Below are 20,913 nucleotides of genomic sequence, written 5' to 3' on the forward strand. Positions count from 1 at the left end.
TTTTACACCAATCACCGAAGGTCCACACACACACTGTCGGCATCCGCCATTGGTTTTTCTAAAAGGGAGTGTGTTACCACGTGATCCGTGTTCGCACACGCTCGTTGTAGGGTTTTTTTTTTTGCTGTTTCAAGGTTGTGTAGGGACAGACACCTGTTATAATACCGGTCAATAAAATCTGTCAATAAAAATGGTAGGTCTTAGCATCTAGAATACAAAAATATGTTGAGTAGGCTGTTCGACAGAACGAATGTAATACAGAGCAAATATCCCACTAGGCTATACTCACGTACTGTATGACAACACGAAATACGTTTTTCAGGACTCGAGGAGGCGACACTGTTCTCATTGTATCGTTAAATTATGGAAATACATTATCTATATCTCGTTAGAACTGTCTCATTTGTCGGTAAGAAAACAATCTTAAAATGAATTCACCAGACGTTCTCTGTCATCTGATCAAGTTATATTTTTCGGAAACCATTTTCGTTACTTAATTGTTGTTGAGCTTTTCATTTATTTTATTGTTTGTATTAATTCTACATATTGAAGATAATAAAAAAATAGCCTACAATAATGCAATATATAGCCTACTTTTTATTACAAACGATACACATATTAGCTACCGCTAGAAACTGGGCTATTCCGACGAACCAGAACAGCAGATGTGTTTAACGGGTATCAGTAAATGTCAGATCAAACTTCAACGTTATCCTACTTGTTGTTGTCAGTGTTCATAGATTCAACATGGAACTGTTCTGGGACCCAAACAAGTCCACCCCCTTCCCAGCTGCGCTCCCAGTGGAAGTCAATTTCCCGTTGACGTGGATGCTACAGTAACAAAATATGGCCATACCAGTTAGACTGCTAACAGGAAATATGCTTTTGAGTTTTAAACCAATATTGTTTAAACGTGGTGGACAACGAAATAGGTGGCACTACGGCCATTACTTCCATTGCTCCGGTATCTCAAAATCAACCATGAATCACCTCCAGGAAAGACAGATAAAGGTTTTGGAATGGCCCCCACAATCCCCAGACTTGAATGTTATTGAAAATCTTTGGAGAGATCTCAAACATGCCATACATGCAAGGAGGCGAAAAATATTTCTGAGGAATTTCTTGGCTAAAAATTCCAAAAGGAAATTGAAAAGAATCGAAATACTGGGTACAGGAAGCGTTTACAAGCTGTTATATTTGCCCATGGAGGAGTTACAAAGTACTCACTGACAGTTCCCAAACTTTTGCACAGGGCCCTATACATTTATTTATTTATTTTGAAACTATAAAAAATTTAAATAAAAAGTAATCTTGCTTTACATTTTTAAGAAATGTGTCATGTTTAACGTTCAATGTTCGCTTCTCTTCACTTAGATATTAACTGTAGAAGCCTTCTTGACCGGGGTCCCAAACTTTTGCTCACTACTGTATACCCTCAGGAAACACTTTATTAGGTATTTATTAGACTTATTGGTCTTCTGGCTCTGGACCTTCCTGACACAGAGGACCTCAGTGTTTAAGGTCAACTCCAATTTGTAGTTACGTACAGCTACAATTTGTAGTTACGTACAGCTACAATTTGTAGTTACGTACAGTTGCACGTACAGCTACTAGTCCAGACCACTTCCACATCCTCCCCCTTGGGAGAAATACGTACATCAACCACCATTTCCTTGGTTGTTAGGTTAGTTCTTGACCAGACCCCGATACTCCACCTCCTGACCGTTGCTGGTGGCTATCTCCTGCTGGTGGCATGGCTGAGTTGAGGTGAACGTCAACACGAAGTGAGAGATGGTGGTCTTGAAATTATGAACACAGTGTAGCCTACATGCACAAATGCTACATCTGTGTTAACCAAATAAGCAAAGCAAAATAGTTAGTTACTCAAAAAATGGTGTATAAATCAATATGGTTTTGCCGTTCTTTCCATTGGTTGGCTCCGTAAATTAACTGTTTGTTTTTTTTTGGTGAGAATTTTGGTTATAATGTTCATTGGAGTATCACCACTAGAGGGGGTTGGGGTGTCGGTCCAGAGTATGGTGAAGGCGGGGGACAGAAACCCGGAGTGGGACGTATGACGTGTCTATGGTGTGGCTGTGTGCCACTTGCAACAATCAACATAAAGATACATTCTAAGTATGACGACATAGCCCAACATATCCGGCTAGAGTTAAAGATATTCTGATAACAGTAATGTTGAACTGTTGAACTAAAAGATAAGATCACTTAGTTTACATGCTTGTAAGCATCATCAGTCAACTCACTGATGTAATTGGGAACAGCAAAGTTAACGCCAGGGAAATTTAGCTACGTTAACTGCAGGAGTCTGTCACGCAAGATATTTTTTGATAGTGCAGGTTAACTAGATATAAGGCAAATTGGTAATTAAAATATATATCTCTTAAATGACTCATTATTCACAGTGCTTCTATTGCTAGACTTGGTTTTGAGTACGGAAAGCGTGCTGCTAACACCTGGGCTAACTCACTTCACGATTACACTCAACCATCTTTAATACGGTGCAGTTAGCGCACAACAAACTCTCGCGATGATGTAACGTTATGGTCGACCCACTGCATGTTTACGGAACTGTCGCGAGATTAGAGATGGAAGATGGCAGTTCTGTCTTTCCTGGAGTTGGGATATAGCAACACCAGTGTCGCCTCCAACTGAGGGGCCGTATGTAATGTGAGGGAAGGGGAGGCAGATTTGCAAATAATTTAAATCTTATACTTTTTAAATGTCTATGCCGTATGTTTCTTTTGAAGAATTGCGTGTTTTCGTGTTGTGTGGGCTGCTGTTATTGTCTCAGCATTCCCAAGGCGCTCTATAACTTGCCTCTGGCAACATCTCTGCCAACGACAATTAGCATACATTTTTCATCGTCGTAATCATTGGAAAGTGTAACTCGTATGTTTTAAAGGTTCGTGTATTTAAAAATGACAGGAGAAAAGATCCGCTCGCTGCGTAAGGATCACAAGCCCAGCAAGGATGAGGATTTGCTGGAACCGGACGAGGAAGCTGCTGCTGGGACGTTCACTTCGTCGACAAGGACTAGAGTCAAAGGAAATAAAATCTTTAGCAATCACAAGCTAATCAAACCCCCAGCGACACAGCAGCAACAGAATCAGCAATCGCAGATCAATGCTAACACTAACACAAACACAGCAGCTGGTACTATCGACGATAACAACAAGAACCCCATCATCCGTAACACGGAAGATTTCCCGGTGCACGAATGTGTGTTTAAAGGAGACGTGCGCCGATTGTCATCCCTAATTCGGACCCAAAACATATCTCAGAAAGATGTACACGGTAAGTCCCAAGCTACCATGGTATTATATTTGCTACCCAACGCTACAATACAGTGATGTACGTTAGCTACTATGGTGCCTGTTAGCTATCGTTAGCTAGCTAAAGTTAGGAAAGATACCAGTTCGTAGTGTAACGTCACCCAGGTTTATTCATCCAACTAATTCATTCGTATCGATACTTGTATTATTGGCAGCTAAAGTAGCCAAATGCTGCTGATGTCATACAAGTCATGAACATCAATTAGCTATATTAACTAGCGTCTTGTCGTGCTTTACAGCTAACGTTAGCTAACTACTAATTTGGTTAAGTTAACTAACGTTGACAATTTAAGCTAACGTTGGACTGACTTGCTAGCTAGCTGTGCTCAGGGCAGAATTTGTGATTTGACCCCATGACCTTGCTGTCGTGCAATTCTCCCGTCTTGCAAAAAGTTATTGAAAATAAGTTATGTCAGATGGCAAGGGGTAAGATGGTTTGAGATTGATGTCACACGAATTGCATTGATTACTATGACGTGTAGCAACACAAGGTAATGATGGATTTGATCAAAGGTTACTTTGAAGTAGGCCTGGTTCTGTTTTCACAGCTGGTTATAGTAAGCCTATTATCAGTTATGTGTGATCTGCCTGAACAGAACAAATATCTATTGTTAATATTTTGTTATTACAATCTTGAGTAATTTAGTAGTAAGAAACAACATGGAAGAATTGTTTGACTATGTATGCTCCTTCCCCATATCTATGTTATGAGTTCGATATATCTTGTATTTTTACATTGCTGCTGTTGAGAAGGTGGGATAGGTGATTTAGGTCTGATGGAATTTAGGCCTTGAAATTCCTCTCCTTTTTGGAGAAATGCCAATAATGTAATGTAATGAGAATGGTGCTAATATAAAATTGAAAAAATGGTTCCTCAATCCGTATTTAGGTAATTCTAATCTGTTGTTTGTCAGTCAGTCCTAAGAAGTTAATTTTTAGCAGCATTTTCTTGTTAGCGCATCTACAATAAGGTCTGACCATCTCCTTTCTGGATGAGAACCTCTTTTTTTGCATGTGAACCTCAGTTGTTGCTGGTTGTTACTCTTTACAATGTTTGACAATTTCTGAAGTTTTATCAGACAGGTTGCTGGTGTGCTTTCAGTTTTGTGGATTAGCAAAGTCAGATCAAAGTATGCCTCACTCAGGAGTGTAGCGGCGCTAAGGGTTTCTCAGATTCAAACACCTGCTATATTCTATGTTAAGTCAAATAGAAAATGCTTGTCCAACATAGTATATTGTATTGGTGTAGTGTTTGGGGTTATGCAATAGCCAAATTAAGAAGAGCTAAATTGATCTGAAAGTTGACATAGGCCTAGTTATTCGCTATGAAGTCCTATTTTCTTGTCAACTTTTTAATCTGTAAATATGGATGAAAACTTTTCACATTGTGTTGTTTTTATTTTAATTTTAATAAAGTAATATATTTCAGCATTATTTTTGTTATTGAAAAGCTGAAGAGATTTGCATAATAATCTTTAATGCTTTAAATAGCTATATTTTTAAATAAATAATGTAGGCTGGGTGAAACGGTCATATAGGGCTTTTTTTATACTGAAGCCCCAGAAGAGAACACAATATGAAGAGATGAAGGTAAAGGCTTGCAGACTTTCAGAAAATACCTACCTGAAACACTGTTGCCTGGCAGGTGGAGATATAGTCAGACTGTAAATATTTTGAGCTAAGCATATAACCAGGATCCAGTGCCTGTACTGAATCTGTGCATGTGATAGATATGATTATATGTTTTCTCTTAACTGCTTTTTTTTCTACAGAGATCACTGAACATTCTCACTAGAGATCACAAAAATGGATAAGTTACACAGAAGAGGAAAATCGTTTGGTCATTACTCATCTGTTAACTGAACCATTGTCAAGCCTAAAGTATTTTCCATTGTACTTTAAAAGTAACGGAGAGGAATTAAATTTATATACCCTCTCCACTAATTCAGTCTTGTCAACTTAATACAGCTTATTTTTGCTTTAAGACTGAAAGACCAGCTGTCACTAGTATTTTATAATTTAGTCATTTTAGTATTTTCTACATCACTAGTGAAGTTCCTGCTGTTGTACCTGGTTTAGCTTTAAATTGGCTATCATTTGCAATATATATAAAAAAAAATTAAATGTATTTATATTGAGGTTTTTTTCTTTGTAGTTTTCTTCACATTGATTTTGAAAATTATAAAAGGGAGGTTAATATAACGTATTGGTTTATACAGTGACAGTTTCACCTCCTCTCAAAACAGTAATTCTGAGAGGCCTAATGTTAAACCTAACAGAAACAAAGTGGCTGTTTCGCCATTCATAAATTCAAATTTCATATTTTTGATTTGAATGCTTCTAATGGGGTAAATGAAATCACTCTGGTATCACAAAAATAATGTGGCTATATGGAGGCTTGTGGGTTGGCAGCTGTAGTGGAACAGTCTGTTATGTCAATCTTGGAATATTTAGATGGGATTTACTTGGGATGTGCGATGATTGATAATTTAAAATATTGAAAGATTTTGCAAAGAGAAACTGGATAATCTCTAACCTGAAAGTTCAATTACCCTTTTAATGAATAAGTATATGAACCTCTCTGGGGGCTTTTGTCTCTTGAAAACACATGGCTAATTTCAATAACCATGTGAACTTACATTTTGTTACTTACATGTCATTAGTCGTCATTATATTAAGTTGACATTCTTTCCCAAATGCATGGAAGTGCTTTGAGCAGTTTTACCCACTCCAGACTTCCCACATAGTGCCAAAGCTCTAGGTGTGACTGCCAGGCGGGGGTGTCTCCCACAGTGAATTCTTTACAAAAGCCTGAGAATGAACTGAGCTAAATAATGCTCCTGCATTTGAAATTCCGACCACACACTATTGTGGATTATCATCTCCCTATGAGAAATGCCTCTGTGGTATCCCTAAGCAATGCTGTACTTATAAAGCACCGTCACATTTCCCCATGTTGTGATTTTAACATTGAGCATGCCACACACCAATACCAATACAAATGAGAACAGTGAACTGGAACCGAGGACATTTTATATCTGCCTATTTATACCCATAATAAACATGGCTGTATGAAAAGCCATGAATAGTATAAAAAATTCTAAGGACCAAGTGTCTGACGTCATCCATTAGCTTTCTATGGGCTTGTTAAAAGCGGTTTGTCACAGCGGAAGTGGAGCTTTTGGGCAATGCCATGGTATTGATATTGGAGCCACACCTGTGGGGAGAAGGGGGGCCCATATATGGGCATGAAGTTCCGCCAAACCAGAGTCATCTACTGTGAGATGCAGTAACGCAAAGTGTCAAATTTCTTGACTTTGTATGTTTATCTCATTGTTACAATTGACGTATTCAGAAGCTGGAGGCTGAAACGCTAATATGGGAGCCAACCTCACTGGCACTTGTGAGCAGCGTCTCTCAGCAAGACCAGGAAATGAGCTTCAAAAACAAGCCCGAATTTGGCTGCTTGGGCGCAACTCTGTTGCATGCGCACACATTTCTTGGAACTTTACCACCGCCGATTCACTGACATTCCTGCCATCTCGTTCACGCCTACTATAGACCGGTTTTTGCTGAACGTCACAGCTGAGGTGCCCTCCGGCATATTCAATATTGCAAAAAAATTATATGAACTTCTAGTTCTATGGTAAAGAACTAGCGAGAGTTTGGTATACATTAAATATTTAGGCCTGCTCAATTTAGCAAGTGTTCACAAAGTATGTTGTATATTAGCCTATTTTGGCTCCCATTATGTTACATTGGCGCTCAATTTAATGAAGGCTGCTTCCCTACAATTTTGTTACAACTGTGTCTGCAGCTTTAATGAAAATTTAGGAAATGGCTAGCTAGCTAACTAGGAAATATGCTATGTTACAATTTTGGCCCAAGATCAAATGGATTTTAACAAGTTACACAAGTGACAGAGAACCAAGGATAACACTAGCTTGCTCCAAGGAATGTGGGAGTCCCAGATGGCTTCATGTTGAAATGGATGCTTACTATAATTAGCAATCTAGCCATTAGCCCCAAGATCAAAAAAAAGAAAAAGCTCTTATGCCTTGTTGTCACCAAAACTGATCGATATCTTTTCCTCAGTAGTTTTGTGACAATTCTTTGATTGTGGCAACTCACTCTTAAAGGGACACATTTATTTTAGTGTGCATAATCCTCTGTATGGCCCCTGTGGGCTTATTTGTGGGGTGTGGAGTTGAAATGACCCCATTGCCTAAAACCGCAACATTTTGCTGTGCATGAATCTACAATTTGCACTTGCTGTTTACTTGGGTTTGTCTGCTAGTGGCTCAGCACAATGACCTAACGGGCCTTCTTTCTCTCTGCTTCAGGAAATACACCTCTCCACCTTGCAGTGATGATGGGACATAAAGGTGAGTTAAAGGCTGAATGGGTGTGTGTCTGCATGCACATGATATGAGCATGTGTGTGTACACACATGAATGTGAGCGTGCGTGTGTACACACGAGCGTAAACGTGCTTGTGCACACACACATTATTGGAAGCGTGCATTTGTGTGTATTAATAGAGGTGATGCTTAAAAAAAAGTCGCAGATTCCACATTACTCTGTTCATGATAAAACTGCACTTGTATACATCAGCCTACCCTGTGGTGACAGGATTAATAGTCTTCTACTTCGAATGATTATTTTTAATCTGGTCTGTGCCTTGGAAGTTTATGTTTGTCTGATCCCAGCCCATGGGTTTGATAACTCTAGTGTCAGTGGTTTTAAGGCTCAACCCACATTTCTCCGAAGGGCTTCATAATGTGTGCTGCCATTTGAGTTCACATTCCCAGATACTGGTCTAAAAAAAAAACTACAGTTGTATTTATATATTTACACTGTATTACAATTGCAATGCAATTTTCTTAATTAGAAGTTTCTTATTTAATGGACTCTGGATTATATAATAACAACCTAAATGCACTAATTATTCTCATGTAATAGGGAATCTATTCTGTAGGCAATTTTCTGAAGAGAGTGTTAATTCTTTGTTTCTCTCCTCTAGTCTTAACCCCACCAAAAAGATTTGCTGTTGTTGTCAAATCTCCCTCCCAGGTGGTCAGCTAAAATATATCCGGCTAAAATCCTTAGTGCAGTGAAGTACTCAGTGATCCTGAGTGCCAGTCCTGACTACTGGGAGGTGTAAAATAAGCATGGCCCCGGGAGGGAGGGAGGAGCGGGCAGGATTTGGGCCGTTCCTCTGTTCAATGGGCTGTATGAAAGGTGCAGTCCTCTTCCACTGCTGTTCTGCACAGTGAGTGTAAACGGTGGCATGCTGCAAGTGCCAACATGAAACACAAGCTGGTGGGCCCTTTCCTCAATTGATGCTATTTCAGTAATGGGAGAGGCTCATATATGACCGGCCATTCCAAATTGGGAGGAAAATAAATAAAAAGTTGTTAGACGTGTTCCAAGTAGCCATTGATTTGTTATGAATGATTTGGCCATGCGTCAGGAATATCCAGGGCACCAAACACTCAAGCTCCCTTTGGATGTATTGATCACAATCAATTACTGACAATTTATCGTTCATATTCTCATGGAAGCATTAGCAAAGCCGGATAAAAATAAACTCTGATGGCAATTTTACTGATGGTGACTTAAACTTTGATAGTGACTAAATAATGACTTAATTAAATTAGACTGATGACCATAGGGATTAGTTCTATACGGAAAAAACATTTCTATACGTTGTAAAATGCACTTCCCTCTGCCTTGCTGTCTGGGTGTATTCCCGAATGAAACTGCAGTGAACTTCTCTCGAGACTATTATGCCACAGAATAAGACCGTCTTTTGTGCTCTGCTGGCATGCAGAATTGGATAATATCTCTTCTCATGTAGTTTTTTTTTTCTTTATCAGAGTGGAGTCTATGCGGCAATGTTAAATGCCTCTTTTGAATGCAGTCCCAAAACAGCTCTGTGCTAAGACTTAGACGTTTGTGTGTGCGTGTGCTTCAAGGCAATGTTTCAAACTGCATTCAGTGCACATATTTTTGAACCCATGCATCATGTAGATCCACCCACTCCCAACTATTTCCCCATCATTTTATTATCATTTGAATAATTTCACAACCATAAAGAACAAACAGGGCAGTTTCATAACTGCTTCATACTGGATCAGTCAGGAAAAAACTCTGTATTGCATCTACCCATTTGGGGATATTTCACAGTTGTGAAACAAACTTAGTAATAATGAAGATGTGAAAGTCAGGTAAAGCATTAAAAAAACATGAAAAAATAAAATAAAAAAACATTTCCTACTACGACTGCATGTTTCAGTCTAAAGAGCGGTGCGTTGTGGGTTTAGAAATTGGGCAGTTGAGAAGAAAATTCTGAGCACGGCATGACTGTGAACAACAAACTGGCATGTAAATACAGGAGGCCCTTACAATCCATCGATTCCTTTGCAACCTGATTTCTGGCACAGTACAGTGTCCATGAAATTGAAATGGTATACTATTCACTTGTTAGCTCCATTCATAAACTGTGTGCTGAACACATGGCTGTTTATTATTTCCTGTTTTTGTACCAGGAGAAAATCCCCCTGAGCACAGACACATCATTCTTTGACTATCCCAAATGATGTGTAGAAGGAAGCCACTATTCTACAAAGGCTAGTCTAGCCATTTCTTGTGTGTTTTTTTAATTTATTTTTTATCCAGCCATATATTCTGTCGACTGGAGATGTGCTTCATAAAATATTAATGTAGGAGCAAATATGGAGCTGCTGTACAATTCTAATAGAAATAACATGGAATTAATTATTAATATTGTTTTTGCATGGGGTTTTAAGTGTGTGGACACCTGTGTTTTATGGGTGCTTCAGAACACTGTGTCTGTTGTGCACGCCCACGCACAAGTGAGTTCAGCATTTGTTTTGTTCAGACAGTAAAATTCTTCATTATAAATGATTTGATATAGGCACCATGTGTATCAATTTGAAAAGCAATTATTCCTCATTGACTGACTCCTTTTTACTCTTTTAAAAATAACCACATTAAAGTGCCACATCATGAAGAGGGATGTTATAGAGGTGTTCCCTTTCTTGGTGGCCATCTTGGGCTGCAAGGTTATAACTGTATTAATGAAAAATGTGCCATGACTGAGCTGAATCCTGCTGACACATGCAAAAGCACACGGGTGCTTGATTTCCGCTTACTGAATGGGTTCTTAGGGATATAACCAGGCCGTATGCAGTGTGGAAGTATTTAAATGAGTCCTAACAGCCTGCAAATGGACAGTGGTTTTATTGTCTTGTTTTGCTCATCGTGTGCACAGACCATAAGAGCACAGCCATTTGACAAGGGCACCATCTGCAGGCACAGCACCAGGCTCAAAATGATATTTGCAGACCGCAATCTGTTTCTGTCACAGGAATGTTGAGAGGGCTTTTCTCGTCCCCTGAACACACAGCCCCCAGGTGAGGTGAAAGCAGCCGCACTGCAGTCTGAGAGCACTGCAGTAACAAAGAGCCCATGACTGTGGCTGAGTTCGCCAGCGCAGGGTTTGAAATATTTCAGATAGATATGTCGATGGCCCAAGGACAACACAGAATGTGGGTCAAACGACGAGGCTTGTATAACCGTAATACCAACACTCCAGAATGCTTTTAGACTGTTTTTACATAAGCATTCGTGTACGCTTGTGTTCCTCAGCCTCATGGCTTGAGTTTTTATAGATGCTCCTGCCACGATTTAATTGGTAACATCATAGCTGGCAAGCTGCAAATACGCAAGTACTTGTTTTTGCAAAATCCCTCAAATGCAACCACGTTGGGTTTATCAGAGCCGGTTCCCGTCAGAGAGGTATACGGCATGCCCCCACCTTTAGTTGTGCAGCAGTTAGATGGCAGTGGATGTGAAAGCATGCAGTGCTGATATTTGCTGAGAGTGTCACTTCACACGGGGTCTCCCCTCTGTCACTGTCTCCTTATTGGAGGTGGAGAGTCTGGCTGCACCGCCCCATTGGCGCTTCTGCTCAGTGTTTCTCCAAGGCTGATCCTGTACAGCCACCGGCTAAATGACAAGCCATGGTTATTCTTAAATAAGTGACAGGCTATATGCGTAGCAGCATCTGCTCATTTGCCTTGCGTCGTCCTAAACCCTGTGAAATTGAAAAGGTAGTTAAAACAGAGTGACTGCTTAATCAATGTAACAGGGATTCATCACTTCTGAATGACCCAAACACCAAAGCTGCAGAAAGGCGGTGGAAGTGGGATGATATGAAAGCAGAAATGGGCTGAGGTGATGCTTTATTAAGTGGTGCTTAAAGCGAAATAATCTTGTTTACTGTGGACGCTGAGCTGAAGGGAGGGTGTGCCGAGCTGTGGGGGGGGCAGCACACCTGGTGTGTCTCGCCTTATTTCAAACCAATCGATTTCAAAATGGAGTCCACCGCAGCAGTCTAGTGCCTCATAAGCAGTGCCTGTGTCTTTGGCATGCGCTGGGCTCGAGCCAACCCGAGTCTCACCTTACACTGCACTGCTCATGCCCTCCACCTGCCACTGTCAATCAAGAGGCCCTGCCCTGAAGAACATGCTAATGGCCGTTTAAAACCAGGAACGCAAATTACTGTGTTTAGGGTTTTCTCGAACTTTGATTTAATTAATCATGTTTCAAGGAACATAAAACAGCCATTAACTGGAACGTTTATATTTGCTTTCTGCCCTAAATTTCAGGCCAGCATAAGGCCACCCTCTGTAGTGTCCTTTTTTTGTACAAATGTGTGAATGGTTTGCTGCCTTTGAACTTTATATACAGTTTGCATTTTGGACTGGTTCAGCCATTACATTTTCAAGAATACACTAAGTTGGATGATGTAGGAACATGTGTAAAGAAACCAAATGAGGTCAAGGAGTGAAAGATTTCTTTAACGTTAATTTGTGCATTTAACTGTGCTGGAATGGCTGATGTATGTGACCATTCAAGTTTTCACTTGTAGAAACACTTACACTAGGTTGTGGAGCTTGTGGAAGTGTAAAATTAATGTTGTTTCGGTATATGCTAAATAAAATGTGCTCAAGGGATTCCTTTGTGACGTCAGTGAACATTAAATTGTTTTTGCGATGCATTGGTAGTTTAAAAATTGTCCTATCCTATTAGGAACACCTACTTATTCATGCGATTATCTAATCAGCCAATCGTGTGGCAGAAGTGCAATGCGTAATATCATGCAGATACGGAACTTCAGTTAATGTTCACGTCAACCATCAGAATGGGAAGAATGTGATCTGAGTGACTTTGACCGTGGAATGATTGTTGGTGCCAGAAAGGATGGTTTGAATTTCTCAGAAACTGCTGATCTCTTGGGATTTTCACACACAACAGTCACTAGCATTTGCAGAGAATGGTGTGAAAAACAAAAAATGTTTAGTGAGCAGCAGTTCTGTTGGCAGAAACAGTTTGTTAATGAGAGTAGTCAGTGGAGAAGGGCCAGAAACTGTCAGGAAGGAGCCAGAAACGCAAATAACCACACATTACAACAGTTGTACGCAGTGGAGCACAAAACATACATACCTGTCAAACTTCTGAGTGGATTGGCTACAGCAGCAGAAGACCAATAAGTCTAATAAATACCTAATAAAGTGCTCACTGAGTGTATATTGCAATGTTTTTAGAGGAAAAATGATGATTAATAAAAGGCAATTGCTGTAAAATAAGAGAGAAGAAAAATTCTATTAATGAATAATTCAGTCCTATATTCCCTCACATGTAATTCAATTAATAAGTGTAACAGGTTATAATTAACCTCAAGGGGCACTGATGTAATATACGTGCAAAGAATTTTAAATAAGTCATTTTCCAAAACCCATTCATCTTGTTCATTAAATATTAACAAGAAAGCAGACTTTGTGAGAATTGGGAAGAAAAACGTTTGTGGGGGAGTGATTCTCACTTGTTAAAGCCCGGCAATGAAATCCTGTTTTCTGCTGTGAATTCATATGAAAGAGAGAACTAGGGCTGTCAAACCATGACTTGATATTAGAATGCTGTTGAAATTATTTAAGAAATTACATACTGCTATACTGCTACTTAAAGGACATAGCATTTTAATTTCATACCTGGTCAGTATTTGCACTAGCCCATGGATTGCTGCGCATTTGCAATGGAATGTTTTACATTACTTGACTTTCGTTCTGTTAAGAAATAATATTTCGCCATAATACCGACTTGTAATAATAACACGGTAAATGTAGGTCCTCCATAATTTTATTATGACACTTCTGTAGCGTGATTAGTGGGATGAAATGAGCTACAAATTATATATATATATATATATATATATATATATATATATATATATATATATATATATTTGTATTGTGCTATAATGGTACATAAAAACAGTGTCACATGAAATGGCAGAAATGTTCATTGCGTGTAACTAAACGGCTAGTAAGGTATACCATTGCCATTCAACCAGTTCAGTTTGCCCACGCTGCAAATTACTGGGGCATTTAGAAAAAAACATTTTGGTATGTAGGCTGTCTAGTTAGCATGCCAGCTTTGTCCACACCCTCACCAGAATGAAGGACTGTAGTCTACATTCCACCTAACGAGAGGGGCACTGTGCCTGATCACTTTTGGTAGCTAAATGTAAGTACCGGATTGATACTTGGGTATCCTGAAAACATGAGAACATTTTGACCTGTACAAGCTGCGATTATTCAGAGCAAATCTTCACCTTCAATTAAACGTTGTGGCAGCAGGGGCATGGTTGTGTCAGCAAGTGCCTACATCAGGGAATGCAGTTGTTTACTCCTCTTGTTGATGGGTTTAATAGATTTCAGACAGCATGCTTTCCTTTGGCTGTGGTGATAGATTGATAGAGGAGCTTTGTTTGTTGTCTGTGGCTATCCCCTTTCACTGCCATTATTCCAGCAGCTGTTTCAGAGTAATTTCATTTCGTTTTCATTTTATTTTTTAACATTTCTTGGTAGTGGATGTCATATTTAGGATGTGCTGTTCAATGCTGAAATGTAATGTTATGATCAGAGGTGGAAAATCCAGGTTCAGAAAGTAAAAGTCCTCCTGAGTATTTTGTTCCAATCACCTGGATTTGCTAATTAGTGCAATTCGTCAGCCAGGAGGTAGAACTAATTAGTGAAATGACCCGGCTGAGTTCATGGGTGGAAGAAACTTATGGCAGGACTTTTACTTTCTGACCGCTGGACTTTCCACCTCTGGTTATGATCTCAGTTTGGTCTCTGTTTGTTTGCACTTTCGTGTTTTGTATGAATCACTATATTGGAAAATACATAATTTTATACTATTGTGTGTTTAAATTTGAAGGACAGACTGGGGAAAAAGTTCACCTTTCCATAATGTATAATCTGTCAGGAGAGCTGACAGTCTTTTTGAACAAGATGAAGAATGAAAATGTTAAAACACAAATGCATGGCCACGTACTGTGCTTTAGTGGGTAAAAGGCAGCTTTGCTTAGTGTATTATAAATACTAGTTATCATTATTTATTATTCTGTATCTATCTATATTCTTTTTTTACAATACTTGTTATTGGCCTAAGTATCCAACATTTCGGTCCCCTTTGACTTGAAATGAACAGAAACCACCATTCGTTTGTGTCTCTCATATGTGATTATACACTATAACTACTCTAAAGCAGGTGTTCATCCATGTATATCACTGTGTAGTCTGTCTCAGCTGTTGGAGAGTAATGTTATTCGCTGCATTGCTGCCCCATTGACTTCTGCCGGGCTCTTCATTAGAGCAATATTTAGCCCAGTGAATTATGTAATGGTGTTTTCTTTTCATGCATTATGTGAAATAAAATGCATTATTACTTGTTATGGTTCCAAGACATTTAATCGATGATCAAAGCAATAGCTGAGGATTAAAAGCTTTTGCGTGCTACGTAATTATGTAAGAAGAGCTCTCGTTTTCATGAGATTAAAACTCATCACAATTAATATCTGAGGGATCTTGCGATTTATAATGCTTTTTATACATAAAAGCATATAAACTAAAAGGAATTAGAAAAAACGGCATAGTAACATTTTCATTTTATCGGGACCATTTTCTGGAAAAAACGTTTGCAGTTAGGCTATCGTATGGTGCCCAGCCTGTCAGAAACAATAGAAAGTATCCTTGAACACCAATGCATTGCATTACAAAATGCCAATAAAGAAGGCTCCAGTTTGGCCCTTTGCTGCTCTTGACATCATGCCCACTAAACCAGAAAGCTCTTCCTTTTTACTCCTCACTTCAGAAACAACTGCTTCTGTGGAAAACAGTTAATTTTACAAAGGCTCCCAGTTACTCAACAAGGAGGTTCTGTTCTCATAGTGCATTGGGGTGGTGTGCAATACACTGTGGTCAAGTCATACTTCCAAGAACAATCACATTTTTTGTTACTGAACCCATAGCATGGGGTCTGTTTCAGAACACATAATGACAGTGTCCCACTGCAGATGAAGCTGAGCTTCAGAGGCACTTGCTTTTGGTCGGCAGTCAGGTGTATTGACCCAGAGGCAGAGAAGTTTCAGATTGATTGCACGTGGTAAACACTGGAGGCAAAGGGAATTCTCCACTTTGATTTCCGTTTAAAAACCACAGTAGTCCTGATAATCTCATTAAACTTGATTTAGTGGCAGGATTTAGACTGTCCACTTAGTGTAAAGTCATGGCTAATGAAGATGTGATGTGATGTCTGGCTACTTGTAGACAATTAATGCTGTGCTCACAACTCCTTGTCTTTTATCTAGCTTTGCCCTGAATGGTCATACATTTTACGTTTGATACTATATATACTTCATATATGGGAGAATATATATTGTTTCGAAAAGAGCTTACACATTACATTACATTACATTATTGGCATTTGGCAGACGCTCTTATCCAGAGTGACGTACAACAAAGTGCATACCCATAACCAGGGATAAGTGCGCTGAAAGACCCTAGAGGGAAGTACAATTTCAACTGCTACCTGTACAACAGAGATAAGGACGAGGGCCAATATTTTTTTTTATTTTTTATATATATATATTTTTTGGAACAAAGAAACAAACAAACAGAGCAAAAGTGACCAAAGTTAATTATCCAAACACTGCTTACCTAGCCAACTAAAAATACCGATACACAAAGCAAGTCACAGAGACAACAATTAAGGTTCACAGGGAGGTAGGGAGGGATGGGGAGAGGTGCTGCTTGTAGAGGTGTGTCTTCAGCTTGCGCTTGAAGGTGGGGAGAGATTCTACAGTTCTGACCTCAACGGGGAGTTCGTTCCACCAACGTGGAGCCAGAACAGACAGTAGTCGTGAGCGTGAGGTGGAGGTTCGGAGAGGGGGAGGTGCCAAGCGGCCTGTAGAGGCTGAACGAAGAGGTCTGGCAGGGGTGTAGGGTCTGATGATTTTTTGTAGATAAGCTGGGGAAGACCCTTTAACTGCTTGGAAGGCTAGCACCAATGTTTTGAATTTGATGCAACGCGACATTACACATGTTCATATTGCTAAGCGACCTGTCTGTTAACTGCCTTTGATGCTGGGCATATCATTTGGTTACCCTCAAGCCTGTTAACCTTTTGGCTTGATGGACATTCTGTATTCTGTCTGCTTCGTGTTTAAGAGGACATCTGAATATAATTAGACTGCTAACAAAGATATAACTTTGTGAATTGTATGAAAAAGAGCAGGGCAGTAAAAAGTGCTGACTCTTGTGGAAATGTGTGCTACAGAGATGGATATTCTTGGATATCCAAAGACATCTGTTGACACCCAGCCAGCCTGTGGGTGTCATTGCTGCCTGTCTGGAACAAATTAGCAATTGACACACTTCCTGTTAGGTCCACCTTCCCTTGAGAGGAGAAGTAGTTCTGACATTGCCATGGTATCAGATGAATGTTAAAATTAGCACTCCTTGTTGTTATTTAAATAGTGTGTTTTTATTAAATGAAATGCTTTCTGACTGCGTCTGTTCGGATCATTTTTTGCTTCTCAGGTTTTCATTTAGCTTTTTTCAGCATTTCATTGACTGCTGAACACTTGTGGCTCACTTTTAGTATAGTACCAGTACCAGTAATTATTGCATATTGAAATTGAACAATTTCCAAAGATATTGTGGAATGTTGCCTTTAACCTATTAATTGGATATCTAATGAGACTAGTCCTAACTGGTTCTAAATTAAAATGATGCTTCCAGTGGTAAAGAGGGTTTCTAAGAATACGGCCTAAAAATAGATTATTGTTTTGGGCTTTTGCATTGTGACAGCCTCACTGCCCTGCAGAGCTGATTACCCTGCTTGCTTGGCGTTGTTGTCCTTTCCATTTGTGTTTCAGTAAGTTATGAGTCCTTCTGCTCATCTGTGATATAAGATATCTTTATTGCGCCTCTACCCTGTATACTCCACCTACAGTGTGGCTGAAATAAAATCAGTCCCAATTAACCCTGTGTTCCAGCTCTAAACAGCAACGGAGTTATTGTGTGGCCTCTTTGTCTTTTCTGCAGAGTGTGCCCATTTACTCTTGGCCCACAATGCCCCAGTCAAGGTGAAAAACGCTCAGGGATGGAGTCCGCTCGCAGAAGCCATCAGCTACGGAGATCGACAAATGAGTAAGCAATCGGCCGCCCTCCCCCACCTCCTCTCCGCACTGTGGCTCTTCGCCCTGAACCCCACTTTTTCAAGCCGTACAACGCGTTCCTCCACGTTCCTTTCAGCTTGTGTAATCAGTCCGTGTCTTTGTCTGTTAAATAAGGAAAATTCCTCCATGGTCTCTGGCTATTGTGTGGAGATGAAAGGATATTCATTAAGAAAAATCTCCCATTCTCACTCTCGCTCAGTGCCTGACACATACACACAGTCTCTCACAAACAGCCTGGCTGTGTTTCAGAGCCCCTAAGCATGTCACAGGAGGTGATTGTTTCTGATCTCTTGATTTCTTTCCTCTTATTTTTCCTGCCCCCAATGTTGATGCCCCACTTGAAATTTTGAATCAAACACAGCCCCCTTTGTGTTCAGGGATGAATACTCCCAGTTTAAGGAGGGTTTCTAAGCCCCTAAAAATCAGTTGTTGTAATACTAAAACATGAAAGTGCTTTGGTATAATTTGGACTTGCTTTTGGATGTGTTTTTACACTGAGGGAAAAAAGCTTGGTCTGTTGTGCAGGCATGACCACGCACCTTTTTTTTTTTTTTTGTAGGTTGATAATGGTATTCGGGCAATGCATTTTGGGTGGCAAGCGAATGGGCGGTTCGCTTTGAATCGCTTCCTTTTAAAATGCTGAGACATTCTTTGCTCCCAAGGCTACTCTGCCTTTCTCCAGAGTTTGGAGTCTGCAAAGGGATGTCACATCAGCCTTAAAAATGTTTTCCCTTTGAGTCTTGTATCGCGGCCCTGAAATCCTGCCCCCGCTCCTCTCTGCGCTCTTTGATGTTGTGGAGTGTTTTTGAAGCCAGATGTCTAATTCCAAAACTGCATTCTCAATTTTTTTTTTTGCTTAATCTTGTCTCTGCAGCAACATGAGGAAAGAGGCTGAGGTTTGTGTGATGAGTCCTGAAGTGAACCTGTCAGGCCATACCTTCCAGTGCCTGTTAGAGCAGTGTAGACGGAGAAGGAGTCCGAGGCACATAAGGGGGGCTGACCTCTAAACAGCAGTCCGTATGTTCCACAGCCTCGTGCCATGGGACCAGCGCACCTGTAGGACCGCTTTGCCTGTAACTCTCTCCATTCACGCCACACGCTGCTTAAGGTCTCTGAGGTGTAATGACTCACCCTGTGATTAACCCTTCTCCAAAACCATGGTTCACCCGCGGCTATTAATGCTGCGTCGTGCTTTCAAGACCGAATCGCTCTGCTCACGCAGATTTCCTGGAAATAGCTCCACGGCTTGGTTGGAATAGAAATCACAGAGAAGCATAGTTATGCCATAGAGCAGAAGGGGGAAAGTCACATCGCTCCAGCAGGGACTGTGCGGAGGACTCCCATTGACTAGAATGGAATGCAGATGTAGTGTCAAAGCCTGTGAAAATCACCCAATAGTGTGGAAGGAATGTAAAGTGAGTTTCTGAATGGCAGGATTTGGTGAGGAAGGATTTTGCTTGATATTGTTAGACTGCAGCAGAAAAAGGATTTTCTCTCTACATATAATCCCCAAAGGACTGAGACTTGAATCATTTTGCCTCCTTATATGCCACCCTTTCAAGGAAATCGTGTGTGTCTGATGCAATTTCCTGTTTACTAATAAGTTGATGCTCTGCTGTCTTTCTGTGTCCAGAATATTGAGTAAGAGCTTAAATAGTACCTACAGTTGGTAGGAAAGCTTGCTTTCATTTCCATGTTTTAAAAATAAATCTCTTGACAAAACTGAGCGTTTCTGTCATGGACAACAAACTGCTTTACAGATTTCTTTATTGATCAAATGTATTAAAAATAAAAATTTTAAACACAATTAAACACACATATTTTTAAATCCATTTCATGAGTTGGCATGTCAGTATGTGAGATAAAGTATTGATTGGGTACTTAGAAAGGGAAAATTGTGCTTGGTTCTTACAATATCAAGTTAATGAAGTGGAATTTCAGAAAGCCCGTTTCAGACGGATGCTCTTCCAGCACAATGGCGGTAGCGTTATGAGTCCATGGAGGACAGTGGACCTGTCATTAAATGTAATTTAGGGTGAGCAGTAAAAAGCCAGTGGGAAAGACTTCAAAGACCATTGATGGGGGACAGCTAAAAGCAGTGTGATGAATTGGAGATATAATGAATTCAACATCAGCCAATTTTTGGCCAATGTTCCTTCCTCATTTATATGACTGTCTCATGTCTAATCACACATCTGTGTTTGTTTCCTGCTTTTTTCTGGACTGTGTTTACCCTGGATTTCTGGTCATATAAACAAGCCTAGCTAGGGCAGTGGCTGCCACAAGGATTTAGCTGTTTAATTAGAAATATGCCATATTTTCTGTCAGTGGGAGAAAAAAACTGCACATAAGCAGAATATAACAAGTGTAGTTGTTCAGATATTATTTCTTAAGGAGAAGTGCACGTGCAAGGCCTTGGTAGAGAGAATGCAGATTTTCATTCATCTGCACTGTGGTAAACCCTTGGACGTGTTACAGGTAGAACTGCAGTCAGCTGTTGCATGAGCTGAGTTCTAGCTCTAATTGAATCTTTCAGTTAAATATAATTGCTGAAATTGACATCATTTCTACCTTTCGATTAGCTGTGCATCTTTGTAATTAAAGGTTTCATTGTGACATGGAAGTCCTGAAAAAGGTTTTAGTGGAGTTGACATTATTTATCTGACTTGTTGTTTATGTGAATAGTATTCAGAAGGTTTTTTAGTCTCCAGTGTTTCTTTGTGTGTTTCAAATGCTGATCATACAAAATTGCAGCTTTGCTTTGGGAACACTTGACTCTAGCATTTACTTGCACTAGCGTTCATTTGCATCGTTTGAATTGTTTGACATTGCAATCAATTAAATGGTTTCTGTATGTACTTCATTCATTTTAGTAGAACCTGTAGAGTACCTCCGCAATACCGTAGGGTGGTCCCTGTAAGTATATTTTTTATAAGTGGCTAAAGGG

At 39.9% G+C, this 20,913-nt stretch overlaps 1 protein-coding gene across 1 annotated transcript in view; it reads left to right on the forward strand.

The window, feature by feature from the left end:
* The first annotated feature begins 2,289 nt into the window (after window positions 1-2,289).
* ankrd13c (ankyrin repeat domain 13C) overlaps window positions 2,290-20,913 on the forward strand; it is a 41,627-nt gene continuing 23,003 nt past the window's right edge. The window contains exons 1-3 of the mRNA XM_061239680.1: window positions 2,290-3,315; window positions 7,697-7,738; window positions 17,833-17,937. Of these exons, the coding sequence (XP_061095664.1) occupies window positions 2,940-3,315; window positions 7,697-7,738; window positions 17,833-17,937 (523 nt within the window). The 5' untranslated portion in view covers window positions 2,290-2,939. The remainder of the gene's footprint in view (window positions 3,316-7,696; window positions 7,739-17,832; window positions 17,938-20,913) is intronic.

Source organism: Conger conger, chromosome 4 (assembly GCF_963514075.1).
Source record: "Conger conger chromosome 4, fConCon1.1, whole genome shotgun sequence".
Classification (NCBI taxonomy): Eukaryota; Metazoa; Chordata; class Actinopteri; order Anguilliformes; family Congridae; genus Conger; species Conger conger.